Consider the following 22,525-nt stretch of genomic DNA (forward strand, 5'->3'; position numbering starts at 1 on the left):
ATGTGCTTGCATGCTGGCAAATACACTGCAATGGGGTTTGGAAGGAGTATGATTAATTACTACGATTACTGGTATATACCGAGTGCACAAACAAAATGGCGTTTTCTATGTTATGATGGAGCGCTTTACAAAAGCATTACTTATGTATAAGTCGACCCCCAAGTAATAACCTTAAAATCGTCTCTCAGAAATTCGACTTATACACAAGTATATGTAGTAATTTAAATTCTCTGCCCACGCGTTGCTATTCTTTTTTTTTATTATTAGACTGCAAACAAGCACTCGTCCATTTCAATATTTCTAATCAAGCTAAATTGAAATAATATCATGTTAGCTTCTCAAATGACAACAGAAGTTCATAATCAAACGCGTTTTCATTTTATCGTATGCCAACTAGTAGCAGGACTTGCCCCAAAATTTTATTACAAAATCGACCTAACTTAATATGGCAAACAGAAAATTCAATGAAAATTTTTATATTGAATGAAGCCAGCTAAAAGTACCTCCTCCTCCTCCTCCTCCTCCTCCTCCTCCTCGTGTTGTCTAAAGTAAATACATTTTTATTGAATCTGATTGTATATACGAGAAACAATGTAGACATTTACATGTGTGAAATGTATATAAATTCTACTGATTGTTAGTTAAGTAGATAACAATCAAACGGATGATATGTTAAACAGTTGAAGTGGCCGCCTGCGTTTTTTTTTAATTACTCCTGGCAGCTGAAGCTTTCCTATTGTATTAAATAAATGATGTAGTTGATCTGAATAATAATAATAATAATAATAATAATAATAATAATAATAAAACAACGCAGTCTGATACTCATTTGTTCATACACAACTGTTAAGTATACTCTACTCTATAATAAAGACCAATATGTATTTATTTGTGACACACGTGTTTCATCCTTTTCTGGGAATCATCAGTGTGGAGATTAATTGATCTGCCGGTTTAAAATACTAACCACAGTCTGATACTCATTTGTAGACTCCACTTTATAATCAAGTCCAATGTGTATTTATTTGTGTGTGTATAGAAAGATCAGTAAAGTATAGAAGTATAGAAAGTATTATTTAATTTGTTAGATTTTCATGATAAATAATCTCTAATCGTTTTCCATTTTTATTATGGGTATCTATATAATGTAAACAACTAAAATTTTTGTTCGCATGATTGTTACCTTTTTACCTTTTTTTTGGCTTATAATTTTTATTTGCTGTAAACTTTTGATATCTTCACTTTGGTGTTGATCACATATTTAAATTTTCTGTTTGGTGCCTAATCTTGGTGCTAATGATGAGACTTTATTCAAATAAACATTTGTATCATCTCAGAAACGATCGTACACTGATTGGTTCTTAATGGTGAATTATGGAGCCTAAGTAAATGATTTTCCATAAAATCATATTACCTCTTGCTTTATATATATATATATATATATATATATATATATATATATAAATAATATATATATATATATATATATATATATATATAAATAATATATATATATATATATATATATATATATAATAATAATAAAAAAATTGTTAATTTCTTAGACATAACCTTAAATCTTGAAAATTCTACCTTTGAACCATACCATAAACCTAACCAATCACTTCTATATGTTCACAATCAATCAAACCACCCTAAATCAATATTAAAATCAATAGTTCCCAATATCGCTCTAAGAATTTCTAGACTGTCTTCTACTAAATCAATATTTACCAAAAATGAAAAATACTATAATGAAGCCCTTAAAAACTCTGGATATAATTCACAAATTAAATTCATAAATGAAAATGATAGAAACATAAACTGCATTAAAAATAAACCTATTAAGAGCGTAATAACATATAATATGGCAATGTCTTCCCGTATACGAGTTAAGAAAAATAACCAGGAGACAAAAAAAGATAAAACCAAACTACAAATATTAGATAATAATATAAATAAACAACAAACTAAAACCCGCAAACGTAAGAATAGACACAAGGAGATCCTATGGTTCAACCCCCCGTATTCCAAAAACCTAGAAACAAACATAGCTAGAGAATTTTTTAAAATATTAGATAAGAACTTTAAAGCCCCCCATAGATATAATAAGATTTTCAATAAGAACACAATTAAAGTCTCTTACTCTACTATGCCTAACCTTCATCAGAAAATAATTAGCTCTAATAATAATAAAATTAATAAACTACAAAATGCAACTATACAAAATACATCGGACTGTAACTGTAGAAGAAAAAATAAATGTCCCCTACAAGGCTCATGTAAAATTAAAAATGTTATCTATAGCTGCACAGTATCAAAAACTCCAAATATACAAGAACCTATCAACAGCCATAACTCAACTACCAGATTAAATAATAACACCAACTTAAATCAATCTACCGATCAATTATTAACCAACCCACCACATTATAATCCAACAATAGACCTAACGGAAAATAATCATAATAATCAAGAGGTAATATATATTGGTTCCACATCTGGCCCAATAAAACATAGAATTTCAACGCACAAACATTCTTTTAAAAATAACTCTCTATCAAACCAAACTACTCTATCCAACTATATTTGGCAACTAAAAAATAGCAATATTTCTTTCAACTTAAAATGGCAAATAATTGAGACTTGCAAATCATATAAACCAGGAGATAAATTTTGTACATTATGTACAAAAGAAACCCTAAAAATTTTAAAATATGAAGATATAAAAAGCACAACCAAACTAGTAAATTCAAGACACGAGCTTCTATCGTGTAATCATAAACGTTGGTTTAAATTTAATAAATATAAACCACCTTAAATTATTAAAAATTACTCATTAGTAAAAATAGATTTTTTTTTTTTTTTTTTTTTTTTTAATAAATTAAGTTAAACCAATTACCGCCCTTAGACTCGTAAATCAAATAATAAATAAAGCCATGACAATTATCTCCCCTTAAAAACTTGCAAAAAAAAAAAAAAAAAAAAAATCTCTCTCTCTATAGATATTAACTGTAGCGTCTCTAAATCAAAATACGCTAACGGAAACAATTTACTGCACGAGCGTCGCCCTTTTAAAATTCATCATTCAATAAAATAAAAAGCTATAGCAAACATCTAAATGACTACTTTAAATACAGTTCCTGATTTCTAAAAAAGAAAAACCAAAAGGTAATTATATATCTATATATTTTTAAATCAAATTTATTATGTAAATTCAAAAATATATATATTTTTTCTACTCATTTCTATCTCTAACCTATACAAATTTTCTTATTAATTTTCTTATAAATTTTATATCCAAACCTTTTACTTCAATTTTTCAGATTCATCTGCCTTACTTTTAATGCTAGGTTTATTTTTGGTGTCTTTTCAATTCAATAGAAATCCTCCTAAATTTGCTGATGAGGAGACCGTGCTTACCAAAAAAACTATGTATAATTATTCTACGTGACTTCATGTATACCACAAATAAAAAGCACGGATTTCCGAAACGATCGTACAGATAATTGACTTTGTTGTTGTTCCTTCTTATGAAACTGATTTTTAATTTAATTAAATTTTGATTGTTAAATTTTAAAAAATTTTAAAACTTTTAAATTATAAATCACATTACTTAATATTGAATTAGCTCTAGGACATTTAACTATCGAGCTTATTATATATCTAAATTACAACGAGCATTTCCTGTATTTTAATTAAACTAGTAATTTCACTATTACATTAAAATACACTTAGCTCTTTAGACTATTATTCTAATCTCCTTTAAATTATATATATATATATATATATATATATATATATATATATATATATCACTTTCACTACACCGATGAAGACTGAAGGATGGGTCGAAAATTATGTACCTGTAAAAAAAGTTTTTAAATTTTTTTTCATAATATTATTTTGTATTCCTGCACGTCACCAATTGAAAACGAATAAAGAAAAGTTATAAGCTTTTATACTTTTTGTATTCTTTTTTATACATTTCCATTCATATATATATATATATATATATATATATATATATATATATATATATATATATATATAACGTTAGTTATCATTTCAAATTAGAAGTCAACAAAAGTGTTCAATGACACGTGAGCTGCAATTGAACATTTAATTGTGTTTCATCCTTTTTTACTGGGAATCATCAATGTGTGGACGGTGATTGCCATATGAAAATAAAAGACATAATCTCTATATAAATAAAATGAACTCATTTTTTCCCGGCTGATTTTGACATTAATAGGATTAAAAATCAAGATATTTCATGCAAATATAATATGCACAAACGGCAGAACAATATCTGAGGTGTGTTATAGGCTTATTATTTCTCAAATTCCTCGATAATCTTAGATTTCTATACTTTTTCTGCTGAGAAGTCACGGCCAAAATCGGTTAAGATCAATGGAAGTGGTAAAATATTTTCTCTCTAATAAATTCCTCCTCCCCCTGCCACCACTTAACACCGTTTGGGGATCGTTCACAAGGAACAGTTGAGAAGAGAACACCGGTTTGGCTTCGTAGTTCTTTCATGTGAAGTTATTTAAAATCACTAAACTAAGCTGCAGTGCTCTGTGGCGTAGTGGTTAGCGTGCTGGACAATTCACATTATATTTTCACGTTCGCGCCGACCTACCATAGTCGTTTTTTTTTTTTGTTTGTTTTTTTTCCTAAACAACTGGAATGGACTTTTCTTGGTGGCCGAACTGTTAACGTTGCAGATGTTTTTTTTTTGTTTTTTTTTCACACTTTATTTTCCTACTTTTACTCATGACTCCGGGTTTGATCCTTCCTACTTACCTACCATAACATTTTTTAAAACTCCCCCTCCCCCGTCCCGGAAACAAACACTCGGGCAACGCCGGGTACCCCCGCTAGTATAGCATAAAATGAAAAGTCATGGAGGCAAAATGTATGAAAGACAGAATGAGGAAAACAATTGAACACAGGAAAAACAAAAAAAAAACAAACAGGAGGTTGACCAGTTTCATTTGCATGAATGAACACGTTCAAAAAACGTATAGTTTTTTGTTTTTGTTGTTTTTCTTTCTTTTAGCCATTCTTTCATTCCAGTTGGGGTAGCTCTAAAGAATGTGGACTTAGCACTTGATTGTGCTTTTTCTCAAGTCCAATCTCACCTGGAGGAGTAGTATCTATTAGGGTCTCATCTATGATTCGAATACATCCTTGGGCAAGGTGTTCGACTCTACTACACCGTGAAATTCACCTTTCCCAGTTCTTTCACCCTTTTCATTTTTACCTACCCTATTTCCGAATCTTGTCGCATACTCACATCCCCACTCCCTACAACGATCCTGGGTATGACAAAAAGCTGCATCTAGTGATGAGAACCCTAATTTGGAAGCTTTGTGAAAGTGTAGAGTCTCCCTTTAGTTACTGTTACTCCTAGATACTCTTTAATCAGAAATTACAGTACCTGTCAGTGTCGTATTTATCATTTAAGTAGAATCTATCAGATAACATAGCATTAGCAAAGTATAATTTTTTCTCATCATTTTTAATGGAAGATGTACATTAGCACTAACAATTACTTAAAGCTATATCACATTGAAAGTAGCCATTCTTTAATAATCAGTTAAACTAATGGCTGTATCCTGTTTGAGTGCTCCATTACTAAATAATCGGTTGAACCTATGTGTGGAAAATAAAATTGGATTAGTCCACTGCCTCATGAATTGAACGACAACCAAAAAAAACACTGTTATGAAATGCCATCTTCCATTCTTTTACACAACAAGAACAATTTGTTCCTTGTCCGGGTTGTGACTTGTGATGAAAAGTGGGTTCTTTACGACAACCAGCGATGCTCAGCTCAGTGGTTAGACACCAACAAAGCTCCACAACACTTCCCGAAGCCAGAGTTGCACCAAAAAAAGGTCATGCTGACTGTTTGGCGGTCTGCGCCCAGTCTCATCTATTACATTTTTTTTTTAATGTAGGTGAAACCATTACAGCAGGGAAGTACTGTCAACAAATGGATGAAATACATCGGAAACTTCAACAACAACATCTAGCATTAGTCAGCAGAAAAGGCCCAATTCTCCTTCATGACAATGCCCGACCACGTTGCTAAACCGACCCTGCAGAAGTGTAAAGAATTCAGTTATGAAACTCTGCCTCATCCGCCATACTCTCCAGACCTCTCATCTATCAACTACCACTTTTTCAACTGTCTCGATAACTTTCTGCATGAGAAATGCATAAAAAATCTAAGCAATATCAAAAACGCCTTCAGCGACTTCATCTCCACCAGAATGCAAGATTTTTACGTTACTGGCATAAATACAATTGTTTTGCATTGGTAAAAGTGTGTTGATTCTGATGGTGCTTATTTCGATCAATAAATAAATTTCTGTTTGAACCGAGATATGTTCATCTGAATTTAAAAGTTAAAAACCGCAAGAACTTTCTTCTCAACCTGATAGTATCATAAAGGAAAAAACTGTCTGTGAATGATGTAATTTAAAAAAATAGTCTGGAACAAAAAAAAAAAAATAGTCTGGAACAAAAAAAAAATAGTCTGGAACAAAAAAAAATAGTCTGGAACAAAAAAAAATAGTCTGGAACAAAAAAAAATAGTCTGGAACAAAAAAAAATAGTCTGGAACAAAAAAAATAGTCTGAAACAAAAAAAAATAGTCTGGAACAAAAAAAAATAGTCTGGAACAAAAAAAATAGTCTGGAACAAAAAAAAATAGTCTGGAACAAAAAAAATAGTCTGGAACAAAAAAAAATAGTCTGGAACAAAAAAAAATAGTCTGGAACAAAAAAAAAATAGTCTGGAACAAAAAAAAATAGTCTGGAACAAAAAAAAATAGTCTGGAACAAAAAAAAATAGTCTGGAACAAAAAAAAAATAGTCTGGAACAGCTACTTAAGTGATTAGGCAAACATACAACTCCTGTTTTTTTCTGAGTTTAAATAATTTTGCAAATTAGCCAATTTAAAAGGATGGTGTAATAATAGAAGTAGGATGGTCTCTAGACAATTCTCTCTTGCTGGCATTGAAGTAGCACTGAAAAAAAGAAAGGCAAATTGGTGATATGGGATTGAGTTATCCTCATCACATTTACACTTAACATCACATACCGCATGAAACCAAAATGAAAAGGATGCTAATAGTCTGATACTGCACGAAATCATAAACTTTTGGTTTAAATACGTTTATAACATCTTAATAGAAATCGCTACAGACAAGGTGTGAAGCCACTTAATGTAAGGAGTTAAGCAGAACGAAAGATGATTATCGCAAAAGCCAGGGGATGCCTATTGATGTTAGTCTTGGAAACAGTGAACAGAAGGAAAATCCCACGAGTCTGCGATTCTTATCATCCATATTTCTCCATAATCTTTTAATGAGTATATGTATTTACTTTTATTATTATTATTATTGTTGTTGTGTGTCCACCTTACGAATAATAATGAACTCTTCCATTTACTATAATGACCGAGAGAATATGTCTTTTGGTGTTAACACACAGGTTATGCATACGTCATGCACACTCGGCAGTCAGACTCTTCATTTGTTGTATTTGTTTGTTCAATATATTTTGTTTTCGTTAATTAGAAAGTTATGTCTTTCTTCTGGACTCTCACGGGACCACAACAATTATATAATTAACCAACAATCATGCTTGAAGGATATTATTTTTTAGTCCAAATAACAATATCTATTACTAATGGAGATTTGGTATCTGTCTGCCTGAAGCTGAAACTATACAATTACTTCTATTGTACTATCAATTCTGGGAGGGGTAATATCTTAAGCATTACTTCCTTCTTTAGGGAGGGATATAGTGTAGTATCTGTTCTGGGCTCATGAAATCAACTTATAAGTATTATTCAGAGCGGAGGGGGGGTGCGTCGAGTGTTACAGGTACTGTACGACAACTAAGTTACTGTCGTTTTTTTTTGTTTTTTTTAAAATTACTATTTAAATTTAAAAGGTTTAATAAAAAAAAAAATGAAAATTAAATAATGTTTTCTCCTTCATTCTTTACAACTTTTCGTCAACGTTCAACAAATATTTTCGATATCACGTTAGAAGTAAACAATCACCGAAAAAAAAAAAAGGAAAAGTAAATGTTAATAATTTTTCCCCAACTTGACTTTCCATTTCCAGCTTGCCTGACCTTCGTGGCCCCGGCATCAAAGATCAAAGTGTAGTATCTGTTCCGGCAGATGCTGCACTAAAAGACCATTGCCCTTGAGGCAATCAGTTTCTGGTCCATGTAGGGGCAACCTTATATACCAAGAGGCAGCACTACCAGCTCCCACTCCGCTCCTCTTGTGGGAGCGCATCTCTCCTCCCCCTCCTCCCTTCCACATAAAAAAAACGGCCTTGTGCCTAATTTGTTCAGTGGGGAAGCAAATAAATACCCAGCATGACTTTCCATTTTACTGAAAATAAGCAGAAATTATATTAACTAATATAAAACAACAAAACCAAAAAATAAAATGAATTGTGAAATTATTCTTGAAAAAAAAAAAATGAAAGATACCAAAATTAAAGCAAACAAACAAAGCATAGTTGTCGACCCAATATTTAAAAGAATTAATGATGAAAAAATTGTTTCCAGAATTATTTTGTTATTTTATCTTGATAAATTTTACATTTCATGGAATTTTCTCTTTTTTTTTTATTTTAATTTATTTTTTCAGCTTGTTAAGTATTTCTCGGATGCCAAAAACTTGTCATTTTCCGTGTTTGCATCTCAAAAAAGTCAATCGGGAATAAAACTAACAAATTGTACTTGTAACGTTGCAAGATACCAAGCGAAGGTGAGTACAATTTTTTCTTCATTGAAAGTAATCTATATATCTATAAAAGTGAGAACGTGTGTGTGTGGCACTTCTCAACCTATATACTTAACGAATTGTTAATCTACAAACTTGAAATTTAATATAAAGGTTTTTCAGACATGATGAGAACCTTTAATCAGTTTTCATCCAAAAAAAAAAAGGGCCTGTCAGGGGGCAAAATTACAAAATTATTACATGGGAGTCGTCGGATTTTTATGTTTGCTAACTGTTTCACAATTGCACATGCGTGAATAATTCACATTGCAGATTCCGTATTTTAAGTATAAGTCAGTTTGAAAACACTTTTTAAAGAGCGTGTCCTGCTGTCATAGTTATCGTACTTGACTTACTGTCTTTACATATTGGTTGCGATTTCAGCTTCAGTAATTTTTTTGTTACTTACAAAAAGTGGACTGTTTAGAAAAAACATAATACTTGCTTATACATGTCTCAGTTTCTGTATGAATTAAAATGTAATATTTATGCGTATTTTACGACAAGGTAACGCCGGGTGGCCCGCTAGTTTATTTATAGTTTTCTTGAAGCATTGTGTGTAGTGTTTAATGAGTTGTTTTTGAAGGCTATGATAATGCAGTCTTGTGGAAAACGCTGTTAAATATGAAACAAGGTAAAAATAATAATAACAATATTAAAAGATTTCAATAATTTTTAATTATAAAGTATTTATTTACCAACATAATGTGTCGAACCAAAATGGTATCGTGGTGTTATGTTTTCTTAATTTTCGAGGTATACCTCATCTTCAAAAGAAGAAAAATTAAAAATATGTACAACCACTGGGTGGAGGTGCGTTTATAGCCTTCAAACACAACTCCTATATTTATTTGTTTTTAAAATCAATTTTAAGTATGTACCCCTTTTTTCGTATTTTTTAGATTCATCGGACTACTGTTCTGATCTTGAGCGTCGTTTTGACAACGTTTCAGTTGATGTAACCTCCGGCCTTTTTCAGGTGTATTTTGCTGAACTCGGGAATTTGGATGGAATTTCAAGCGGAACCTTTTATTTATTTTATGGGGATAACATGCTCTTGCTTCGTCAGCCATGACTGGATAGAGGTTTTAAGTAATTCACAATTGTATTTTTTTGGTCACCCATTCTGAGAATTGAACCTTTAACCTTTGGGAGACTATCACTTTTACCATTGATTGTTCAAAGTATTCTAATCACTGTGCCACAGGTTCTTGCAGAGTCCTTCTCAAGTTCAGCAGAAACATTTCTGAGTTTGACAAAATATATCTGAAGAAGGTCAGAGGTTACATTGACCAAAACGGTGTGAAAATCGCTCAAAATGAGAACAGTAGTCCGATGAATTCAAATAATACGAATAACCAATCCTCATCTCCAAAATTCAGAAACGTAATATCTCTTTTTGATTATTCAATGTAAGCATTTTTTCCCCGATTTGCATAATATGGATATTTTGATTTCTTTTTTTAAATATATTTTTATAATTTATGTATCTTGTTACTTTTATTAGTTTCTTAACCCTTATCCTTGAGTGGCCTCCGAGCCTTGATAAGTGGTGACGTTCTAAGTAATAAAAAAAAAATCTATTATTTTTGTATCACTCCTTGTTTTAATATTATAATCAAATGTTAATTTCTAGTTCCTGGGATATTGGTCATTTTAGAATCTTTATCCAAAAATATATTTTGTAAATGCTCGGAGATCAGACATCAGTTTTGACTTACTCCACCAGCATCCCAAGCATCTCTTAAAACCACTCCAAGATTGGTAAAGATGCTCGGGAGACCAGCTGAAGGTGTGGTTACAAACCATCAAATTTGACGTCTAACCTAGCTTTAGTCCACAGGTCTATGGTGTTTGCTGTTGGCTCCAAGACTAGCAGCCCATCATTATCTTGACCACAGTGGATTGTTATGCTTGGTTTGCGTTTATCTGGGATGCTGTGTGCTCCACAGGAGGAGCCGGCTCAACCCATCCTGGCTGAATGTCACCTCAAGTCAAGTTACATAAACATTGCAAACTAAATGGCTGAACAGAAAAACAGACTGTGACATGGGTTCTGAGTATCAGCCAATGAAAATCGTTCTAGCAATCCTCCTTTCTATAATCTATACCAGGATAAATCTAGCTATTTCACAAAATAACAACTCGAAAAATGTCAGCTTCCTTTTAATACATTTTGTAATATTTCTGTGGAAAGTCATTCCTAGAAACACTAAAAAGCAAATGGCTTCAATTTCTGCCCTTTTTCTTTCTCCGCTTTATTGAAATTTGCTCTATTCGCTTTTCACAGCAACATGTGAACTGAAAATATTTTTCAACCAATAAAAATTGTTTCAAAACTAAAAAGTAAAAATACCGTGTGAAATTAACCAAGCCTATATAAGACAGTGGCTTGGTTAACCGAAATCAATGTTCCTCTAGGAAAGATGACTGGAATACCTCACACTGACACACACACACACACACACACACACACACACACACACACACACACACACACACACTGACACACACTGACACACACACACACACTGACACACACTGACACACACACACACACACACACACACACACACACACACAACGGAGTTTAAAACAAACTTTTTGATGCGTTTGACTACTTTTTATTGAAGAACTTAAAAACTTTTCAACATACTTCAGTCTTTCAAAGTACAGGGTGGACGCTAGAAAAGCGGGGACAGTTGTCAAATAACGATTTATTTTTACAAAGAATAATTTTTGCAAAGTTTTTCAAAGACAAATGGTATATTATACTCATAGATACTAAAAATGTTGTCCGCGCACTTCGCTGTAGCGTCTTAACTTAGAAATCCAAGTTCGTGTGGCATTTTGAAGGATAACTTGTGTGATATCATTCCAATCTCCTGCCAAATACGTTTTCAAGTCATCAGTAGAGTGTATGTCACGTTGATAGTTCTGTGTCTGTTAATAACAAGTTCCAAGTGCAGTAATCCATGACATTTAAGTCTGGACTTCTTGAGGCCAATCTTCCGGTGCAATGAAATCAGGAGTAGATTGCCGAAGAAATTGAATTGAATGAAATAGAGTGACATACACTCTAGTGATGACTTGAAAACTTGTTTGGCAAGAGCTTGGAATGATATCCCACAAGTTACCCTTCAAAGCGCCACACGCTTGGATTTCTAGGTTAAGATGCTGCAGAGAAGTGCGCGGACGACATTTTGAGTATCTATGAGTATAATATAACATTTGTCTTTAAAAACTTTGTAAAAATTATTCTTTGTAAAAATAAATCGTTGTTTGACAAATTTCCCGCTTTTCTAGCGACCACCCTGTATATTTTACATTTTAGTAAAATTGCTGAGTTAGAGTTACACACAACGGAACTTCGAAACAAACTTTCTGATGCTTTTCTCTACTTCTTATTCAAGAACTTTAAAACTTCTCCACAAACTGGTCTTTAAAAGTATATTTTACATTTTAGTAAAATTGCTGAGATAAATATATTTTGTTTGTTAATTCATGTCTTCTCGCTTTCATCCTAAAACTCCCATTTTTGAGTTAGCACTTGCTAACTGGTGCCCCATTCATAACATTCATGTTTTTATCCATCTTTTTTTATTCGCAAATTTAACTACATGAATATTAACTGCTCGGCCTTTTTCTAAGACATTACTAAGTGTTGAACACTGTTCCGCTGTCCTGCTTTCTGATTGAATACAACATGGTGGCCTTCAAATCCAATGTAAACAGATTCTTGAGCCGTCCCTATAAATAATCAAATTCTACCCAATTTGCATCATTAACGATTGTTGCACTACCGCCTTGCATTCGTTAACCCTTATCCTCGAGTAGCCTTCGGGCCTTGATAAGTGGCGACTAAAAAAAAAAAAAAAAAAATTACTATGACCAAAATACGCTATCCGAAATGTATCCTGTTTCCCCGAATCATCTCTTTTGAACCAAATCCATGTGGAAACGTTCTTCTGCTGCTTCAATTAACATTTGTAATCTTTGAAATAACGTTTCACATCATCCAACCAATCGTTTTATTTCTCTTAAACATTTGAGATTTAGATTAGTTAGAATTGACCCACAAATCACATTAATTACTTCTTAGATTCCTCTGTAGTTGATTTACTTGTTATGCTTCTTTTTATTCATAATTTCTACAGTGTGCATAATTGCATAGAATTTAGGATGAAAACGTTCTAGCACATGTACATGTTTGTATTTCTCTCTCTCTCTCTCTCTCTCTCTATATATATATATATATATATATATATATATATATATATATATATATATATATATAGAGAGAGAGAGAGAGAGAAAATAAAAAAGGAACAAACCGTATTATGTGTTCACCAACGTTTCGTCTTTATTTCGAGACTTCCTCTGGGTGAATGAGATTAAGAAACCAAAAAATATACCAGTACAAAAATATTTGAAAAAGTTTCACGTGCACAGTGTGACGCAGTTCTATTTAAGAGAAACGGAAAAATTGATGTTGGAAATTCAAAAAGGAAGGGGGGCTGGCGCTGTTAAAGAGAAGGAAATTTTAGTGACGTCATATAGTCGTTAATTTAATTTTAAAACTATGAACGCAAGTTTATATTCTTATTGGGAAAAAGATATATCTGTTGAAATTTAAATATAAGTTTGTAACAGGAATGAAATTAGTGTTTTTTATGTAATTTATTGATTGAGATTATGTGTTAATTATTACAGGGGGTGTTTGAATGGTGTGAGAAAGTTAACCTGTGTCCACAGTTAAATAATGTTCTTTTAATAACAGTTTACTTATTAATGGCGCTATGTTATAGAAACCTCCACGTTGTTTAATAGTGCTTGAAATTGCGATAAGCGCAGATTCAAGGAGTCTCCGGCGCGGTTTATTTGAAATGAATTTAACTACTTTTGCTTGTTTAAAATCAAAGGTGTGGTTATGTTGCAATGAATGAGAGAATAATGCACTTAAAGAATTGCTATTTTTTATATCTCTTTTGTGTTCATTGAGCCTTTTTTCCAATTTACGCTGAGTTTCACCAACGTATTTATGATGGCAATTATGGCAAGGAATAGTATATATACCTCCATCGGAAACTGGTTTGTTATAGAGATGTTTCGTGGTTTTTAATATATGTCTTATGGTTAGTGATGTGGTTTGTACGATAGGAATTTTTAGTTTGTTTAGTGTGTTATAAATTATTGTATTATTGGTGTGTGTAGGTAAAAGAAGATGTCTGTTTATGAGAGAAAGTTCTGGTGTGTATGATTTTTTATTATTATTTATTCTGGAAAATATTTGTGTGGCTTTTCTCTTAGCATTCAATATGAAATATGTCGGATATTGCAAGGTTTTCAAAATGTTTGTAAGGTATTTGAATTCTTCGTCCAGATATTCAGGACTGCAAATTCTGAAAGCGCGTAAGAAGAAACCAATTATCATTCCTGTTTTTATTTTATTGTTATGGTGTGAATAGAAATGTATGTAATCGTTTTTGTGTGTAGTTTTGCGGTGAACTTTGAAGGATAGTTTATTATTGGATTTTATTATAAGTATGTCAAGAAAAGGTAATGAGTTATTGTTTTCTGTTTCATAGGTAAACTTTATGGAAGGTTCGACTGAGTTTAATTTGTCTGTAATGATATTTATGCGCGTATTTTCAGGAAGAAAAATTAAGATGTCGTCAATGTATCTGAAATACTCTGTGTTTGGAGGTAATCTGAATTTGAAAGGACCAGATTCTAGGAATTCTAAGTGGAGTATTAGCTTGCCTTTTCTTATCATATTTAAGCGTATTTTACGACCAGGCAACGCTGGACGGCCTACTTTTTTTTTTTTTTTAAATATTTCTGTTTGTCACATCTCACATTTGTTTTTCTATAACACTTTAATTTTTATGTATTGTTACATCCATCCTTGGAGTCCTATTTCTAAATATTCCAGTAAATCAGAAATAATCCATATGTTGAGAGGGTCATCAAAAGGAGTATACGCTAGACAACATTTCGACCTCCCTTGCCGGCAAAATTTTAGTAACATATAAGCTATAATGATTTTAACTTAGAAATGATGCCTATAAGCTTAGGAGAGGTTACGGCAATTATCGGTGCATTTAAACAGAGTTCGCATGACAATATCTACCTGGTTGGTTGGTTGGTTGGTTGTTTTTGTTTTACGGCATATCAACCCTTTTCGGGTTATTTAATGCTGAATCCAAAGATTTTGAAGAAAAATTTTTTTAATAGAATATATTTGTTGTTTTCACGTCGGTTTCTATTTAACCCATAGTTAGGACCCTAACAGGTACTACCACTCCGGGTCAGAGTGGACCTGTGAGCAATGGTAATTAAAAGGTGGCTCTACACTCCCCAAAGCCCACAAACTGGGGCCTCACCACTGGATATAGTTTAAGGTCATATCCAGGACCCCTATTGAGGGACTTTTACCCTCTGCGGGGGGGGGGGCAGCCAGCGTATTCTAATGCCCCACCGACAGGGCCCAATATCTACCTGGAGAAAAGTAAAGACGACACCTTTGTTTAAAATAAAAACAAAAAAACTTAACCTAATTCTTTTCTTTTTCAAAATTTTTTTTGAAAACTCATAATATAATCAAGTCGACGACAATTTAAATTCCAAAGTCAAGCAATAGAAGAAGAAGAAGAAGAAGAAGAAAAAAGAAGCAGTTGACAGTCTTTTTCAAGATTGTTCATGTAATACAGATGTACGAGCACACTAAAGCCGGTTCATTCGAGGAATTTCATAATTTCTTTTCTTTTTTTCTGCGTTACCACTTGCTTGTTGATAACAGAGTCTCAAAATTATTCGACAGGTGTGGATTGGACAGAATCTTAACAGCAACTGACTGACTTACTGATGCCCAAAATAATGGTTGCTTTTATCTTTGGTGCTAGAGTTGGTTAGGTCTTTTATTAATCTAACCTGATTGTTCTTTGTTCATTAGAATGTTCCGCTATTACCTGCCTTGTATCGTCACAGTATTTTCCAAATTTGTTCAGAAAATAGAATCTTTCATGTTTAGAAAGAGCATTAAATTTATAACATTATTTGGTTTCCTAAAGATTTTCAAAATAACGTTACAAAATAATGTTTTCAAAGATGTAACTAAACCCTTTATATTTAAAATTCGCGCCAACCACACAAACACACATGTCGATTTCACACTAATAACAACCGTCAGCAATATCTGATATGAATTCTTTTTCTCTCTCTATGAGGGGCTGATCTCTCTATATTAATATTACCAGAAAATGAAGAGAAAAAAAAACTTAAAAAAAAAAACAAGTCTTCTTCAAAAACAGGGTCTTACACAGAAAATCTCAGAAAAAAAGGATTTTAATCTAATTTATAAAACTCACTATGTCTGTCTGTCTGTCTTCATATTTTCAAACTCTATCTCCTCAGAAACTAAAAGTCGCTGAGCTGCGCTAGAGGCCTTAAATGATTGGATTTTTTATGGGTTGTTAGCCAGTTAAAATAGTTTTTAATGGGTCAAAAATGGGTCAAAATTGAAAAAAAAAAATTTGTGCATTTATCTTAGTTTATTTTTAATCAGTTCATATGCGTTTCATGTTGATACAGTGGTAACGTCACCAGCTTTGAATACTACAGTTTTGCATTCGGTTTCGATTCTAGCTAATGGAACCCACATACTTTAATAATATATACGAAATCTGGACGAATTAAAAATATCATATTTAAGTGTATTTTACGACCGGGCCAGCCCCCCCCCCCCACACGCGCTAGTCAAATTCCAAATTAATCTTATGAAATAACGTTTTCAATGATGTGACCAAACCCCCTTCTCTTACACTATTATTTTAAAGATTATAATAAAGTTATTAAAGGTTATAATAAAGTTATTACATTCTTACCAAACCGCCAGACATTAGTTTAAGGGCTGTCTTCATAGAATAACATAGTTTTATATAATTTTCAATATTTCCGAAAATTTAACTTGATTAGCGGTTCAAAAATATATTTAAAAGATAATCATATTAAATTAATTCAATGAGTTTTATTATACTAATTGTTTAAAAATTGTAAAATATTTTTTTAAAATAATCCTATTAAATTAATTAAGCTGTATTATATTATTAAATTAACTTATTAAGCTATATGATACCATTAAATTAATTGGTTAAAATATATATATAAAAGATAACCCTATTTAATTAATTGATTTAGATATACTATTAAATTGATTGATTAACAGTTCGAAATATAACTGATAATCCTACTAGTATTAAATTGATTCATTAAGCCAAATTATGCTATTAAATAAATTAACAATTTAAAAATATTATGAAAAGATAATCCTGCTAAATTAATTGATTAAGCTATATTATAGTATTAAATTAATTAAGTTTTAAAATATAATTAAAAGATGATCCTAATAAAAATGACAGTATAATAATATACAAGTGGGAAATTATTTGATTTTTAAGTTAACAAAAGTGGTCAAAAAGAAAAGCCACTAATAGAATAATTAATAAAATTCACAATCCTTTGTTTGCAATCCGACTATATTTGGTACAAATACACTTCAGTCTATGCCTGGTTCGTTCACCAAGTTAAATAACAAATGCTCAACAGTATTTGTTTACCCTGACAATGCATGTATTTTCGGTCATGTCCAGGATAATTGACTCTATTAATGTTGTCCGTGATTTTCATCTCTTTTATGTCTCATGTTTCTTATGCCTTTTTATACTTGTCTTTGATGAACCGTTTCTGTGGGAATAACAGCATCTATATCTAATATATAAACGGCTATATGTCCGTCTGTCTATTTCCATATTTTCAAACACTGTCTCCTGTTATTTTAATTAATTAAATGAAGGTTTAAATGAAATTTAATTTTTATTAAGCTGTTAATTATTTAAGGATTGTTAATGTTATTTTGAAATAATATATATTCAACTTACCTCTCCCCCCATTTACCCTTTCTATATTTAAAATTGATTTAAACTCCTACCTAATATGTTTAAGTCTGTAATTATAATAACGCTTAGAACATTTCAATCTTCACACTTACAATTTGATATGTTCATTATTCATATATATATATATATATATAAAATAAAAGTTACAATAAGTTTACTAAGGTAATCAAAATGGTAAACTTAAAATATATTATAAATATTAAAGAGTTAATATTTACAAGTAAAATAAACTCAGCCAGATGTAAAAAGCTCAATAAAACCGAAAAGGAAATAGAGCTTATAATATGAACAAATGATTAATAAAACATGTTAAAAGACATCTTGAAAAAGAGTTAAAAACATATTTAATTTTAAAAAAGGAAGCACAAGGTAAGTGGATAGTCCTTAATCCGCAGAGTTTCGAAGAAATACTCTCCTTCTCATCAGAGGGCAGGAATTAGCAAAATGCAGGATCGGATTTTGCATATAAAAGTATTTAATGAAACTACAAGTAAGTCAAAGATCTTACTTGGTTAAAAAAGGGTGAGGTAAGGGGAACAGAAGGCAAAAGAAAAATAATAAAAAGATTTCACATGAATGGATAGTCCGGTGAAGGGTAAAAATCCAAAAATGGTAAAATCCAAAACGGTCGCATTTAAAATTTCAATCCAATTTTAAATTCGACCGTTTTGGATTTTACCATTTTTGGATTTTTACCCTTCACCGGACTATCCATTCATGTGAAATCTTTTTATTATTTTTCTTTTGCCTCCTGTTCCCCTTACCTCACCCTTTTTTAACCAAGTAAGATCTTTGACTTACTTGTAGTTTCATTAAATACTTTTATATGCAAAATCCGATCCTGCATTTTGCTAATTCCTGCCCTCTGATGAGAAGGAGAGTATTTCTTCGAAACTCTGCGGATTAAGGACTATCCACTTACCTTGTGCTTCCTTTTTTAAAATTAAATATGTTTTTAACTCTTTTTCAAGATGTCTTTTAACATGTTTTATTAATCATTTGTTCATATATATATATATATATATATATATACATACATATATATATATATATATATATATATGTGTGTGTGCAGTAATAAATAGTGATGTATAGAAATAAGTAGTAACGTTTGTAAAACATCTAAAAACAAAAATACTAGAATTGTCTACAAAAAGTAAAGTATTTGGTAAAATCCAGTAAGTTACACTCTTCAATCCTCAGTGTGGGCAACACTCAAAATTGTGAATTACTTCTACCCAGTCATAGATGACAGAACGCGAGTATGTAATCCCCATGGGTTAAATAAAGAGTTGCATTTAAAATTCCTTGCAGATTCCCGAGTTTGACAGAAAGATTCTAAAGTTCAACAAGATACACTTGAAGTAGGTCGAAGGTCACGCCGAACAAAATGTGAGAATAACACTCAAGGTGAGGACAGTAGTCCGAAGAATCCAAATAATATGATCAAATAGTCTTATTTTTCACCTCCAAAATCCCCCGAACAGAACAAAATCAAGAGCAGACAACTCATGATTTATTAGTTATTAAAAATAAATTTTTTTTTTTTTCCTTATTTTCAGGTGAAACTTGTTTTCAAAAACACTCCCGATCATATTACAGTGACATCCACTTTTGATGGCCGACCATTAGCAAAAGTAAAAGTCTCACCTGTAAATCCATATCAGGTAAGTATCTCTTTGATAGAATGTCTTAGAATAGTTTTTTTTGTTTGTTTTTTTATTGTTGTCGATTTTATTTACCATTTCTTCAATTCTAATACATTTATTTATTTGGTCATTTCACTTTTTTTTGTTAATGCAAAAAATTTATTCAACAAATACATAATAATTGAACATATGACAAAATATGGGTATTAAATATGCCTAAAGCTTAATACAAATTCCATGAACAAAGTTTTTTTTTCCTAGAACTGCCCGTGGAACACTAAACCAATGGTCTGCTTTCCACCCACGCCTCGAACATATACTTCTTTCATCACGTCTCGAACACCTCTTCTTCGGACACCACTTCTCCATCAACATGTGTCCTTTTGTCTCTGCTGGGACGCCACATCGCACAGTGAGCTTATTCATTTGCCTATGTAAACTGCTGCTGCTGCGAACGTCAGCGGCTCTGTTACAACAAGGCATGAAGCCACTTAATATAAGAAAGTAGCAAAAATGAAAGATGATTACCACAAAGACAGTAAATGCCCATTGACCTTAGTCTTTTCAAGACTAAGGTCAATAAGCTTTTCCTCCTACCTATGTTGGAGACGCCCCTCCATGGGATTAATAGACATTACTTCCTCTGGTGACGTCACTTCCGGTAACGAGTACTGGTGCCCGGCAGTCAGAGATTGGTATCTGACCAAAGAGGTCGTGTGCAAACGCCCAACAGTTGAGGAATGGTATTGCTCAACCCGCCTTGCCTGTAATATATGTGAATACATGTTTGTTTGTAAGAGTCCTTTGTTCCTTTCGTTTTTATTACCATTTAACACCATAACAACCTACAACCTTAGTCTTGAATATATGTACACTTATTTCATATGATGTTAACAAAAGAAACATATTTAATGCTAGCAAAAAAATAAAAATGAAAAAAAAAAGAATTAATATGAATTTTCTTTCTTTCAGGAATCTGAAGAAATTGTGGATCTTGGAGTTGTTGAAGAAGTTGTGCGTAACTCCTTGTGTTTAGCATCGGCAACAATGAACCTGTCCACCTATCTTGGCTTGTCCAATAACCTTTTTTCGTCAACGGATTATGATTTTGAGCCTCAACTAAGTATGACGGAAATCAAAGCCCTGACCGCAGTCCAGTCTGGCGTAAGTCATAATATAGCTGAACATGCTGAACTCAGTAACAAAATTACCGACATATACAGGGTGAGTTAACAGTAAAAGGACTATGCATGGTTGGTTGCAGACGGCACACCATAGCCCTTAGATAAAAATGGTGTTTGCATCCCTTCCCATCATTCCACACACCTTTTTTTTTTTTGCCTCTTTTCAATCCTATTCTTCCTATCCTGTTTTATGCTCAAACTTTTCTATTAAATCTTTTAGAATTTTGCTTTGTAATGTTGAGAATTTGAAACTGTAGACGTTTTTTATTAGTAGTTTATGCTAATGGAGCTTCGGTGTTAGTTGGTACAGTTTTTTTTTTTTGTTTTTTTTTTGAGTGAATGCAGTTCCAAGCTCAGATCATTAATTAGAAAAACAACCCTAAATTCTGTAGGAAAAAATATAATGAAAATGTACATGTTTTGTTTTGTTCCCTCCACCCCTAAGACGTTTTGATATCCTTATTCACTAATATGTAGATTACATGGTCACCACTTCAATTATTTTAATTATTCAAGTCCATTTTATTAGTAGTTTATGCTAATGAAGATTCGGTGTTAGTTAATACAGTTTTTTTTAGTGAATGCAGTTTCAAGTTCAGAGCATTAATCTGAAAAACAACCCTAAATCCTGTAGGAAAAATATATTATGAAAATGTACATGTTTTTTTTCCAAAGACGTTTTGATACACAACAAATTTTTGGAACAACCAAAACAAATATGTAGATAACATAGTCGCAACTTCAATTATTTTAATCATTCAAGTTCATAGAAATTGGATACATTCAAAGTAAAGGGAAAATAAGAAAGGAACTCTGAGTCACAACTTTTATATAGGTCATCATCAGAGCGATTCACTCCATCTCGAGATTAATCCACATTGGAACATGTCTTGTCTGTAATAATGTGTGCGGCAGTCTGCACATCTGTACCACAGGGACATCAAGCATCCTATATATATATATATATATATATATATATATATATATATATCTTGTATTTTGTGTACAGAAAGTTGTTAGTTGAGACAGGTCATTGGTACCGTCGGTTTCAAGCCCGATAATAAGGCCCGTTTAAGGTATCCTTATCAAGCTCTCTTCAGCCAATATTCGTCTCATACCAATGACCTGTCTCAACTAACAACTTTCTGTACACAAAATATAAGTACGCTCTTAAAATTTGGATTTTCCTTTTAATTGAGCACTCTGCTGGAATTCTTTTTCCAAAAAAAAAAAAAAAAAAAAAAAACTAATTATATATATATCTTGTGCAGATTGTTCTATGTTTTGACAATCTTCACTCAGGTCCGGTTGAGGGATATCGACAGAACATGTCTCGTTTGATGAGGAGATGCTGTCGCTTCAGTGATTAAGCCAAAAAGAGGAAGCAGACTCTGAGTTATGAATTTTTTTCTGGATGATGACGTTGTTATGTGCAAATAGTTTCAGATGTTTTTGTAATTAATAGCAGCAATAATTGTGCAAAATAAAATCGATAAAAAATTCAAAATATACGTAGGCTTTTTTGAAAGGTTTATATACCCTTGTTCTACAATTTTTCAAAAAATAAAACCAATTTGTAGATTTCATAGTTGCAATTTCACCAACTTTATATTTTGTAATCAGTTTGTTTAATCGTTTTAATCATTCAAGTCCAGAGTGATAGGATCTATTAAAAAATTAATAAACTAACAAAAGAATTAAATTGTAGTATGATTAGTATTAGTTAAACACTTACTTATAAAAATATAACAGGATTTATTTACGTTTACAAGTGTAGGCTCCTTCAGTCTTTGACCGACTATGGATACCCACGTAAGGATGCCTGCGCATGAAACTTTTGTGCAGAGGGTGCGCAATCTCCAACCACACCTCTCCTGAGTCGACATTGTTAAATACCAGTGGCAAGTGAAG

At 31.9% G+C, this 22,525-nt stretch overlaps 1 protein-coding gene across 49 annotated transcripts in view; it reads left to right on the forward strand.

The window, feature by feature from the left end:
* LOC145277904 (phospholipid transfer protein C2CD2L-like) overlaps positions 1–22,525 on the forward strand; it is a 653,079-nt gene that overhangs the window by 509,487 nt on the left and 121,067 nt on the right. For 26 of the 49 annotated variants that reach the window (XM_080129935.1, XM_080129953.1, XM_080129917.1 and 23 more), the window contains 3 exons: positions 8,690–8,809; positions 19,344–19,448; positions 20,403–20,654. In XM_080129935.1, coding sequence (XP_079986061.1) covers positions 8,690–8,809; positions 19,344–19,448; positions 20,403–20,654 — 477 coding nt within the window. The remainder of the gene's footprint in view (positions 1–8,689; positions 8,810–19,343; positions 19,449–20,402; positions 20,655–22,525) is intronic. The other 23 variants (XM_080129939.1, XM_080129921.1, XM_080129922.1 and 20 more) reach the window with 1 other exon arrangement.

The sequence above is a fragment of the Euprymna scolopes genome, chromosome 6, assembly GCF_053919585.1.
Source record: "Euprymna scolopes isolate OS-2025 chromosome 6, ASM5391958v1, whole genome shotgun sequence".
NCBI classification, from domain to species: domain Eukaryota; kingdom Metazoa; phylum Mollusca; class Cephalopoda; order Sepiida; family Sepiolidae; genus Euprymna; species Euprymna scolopes.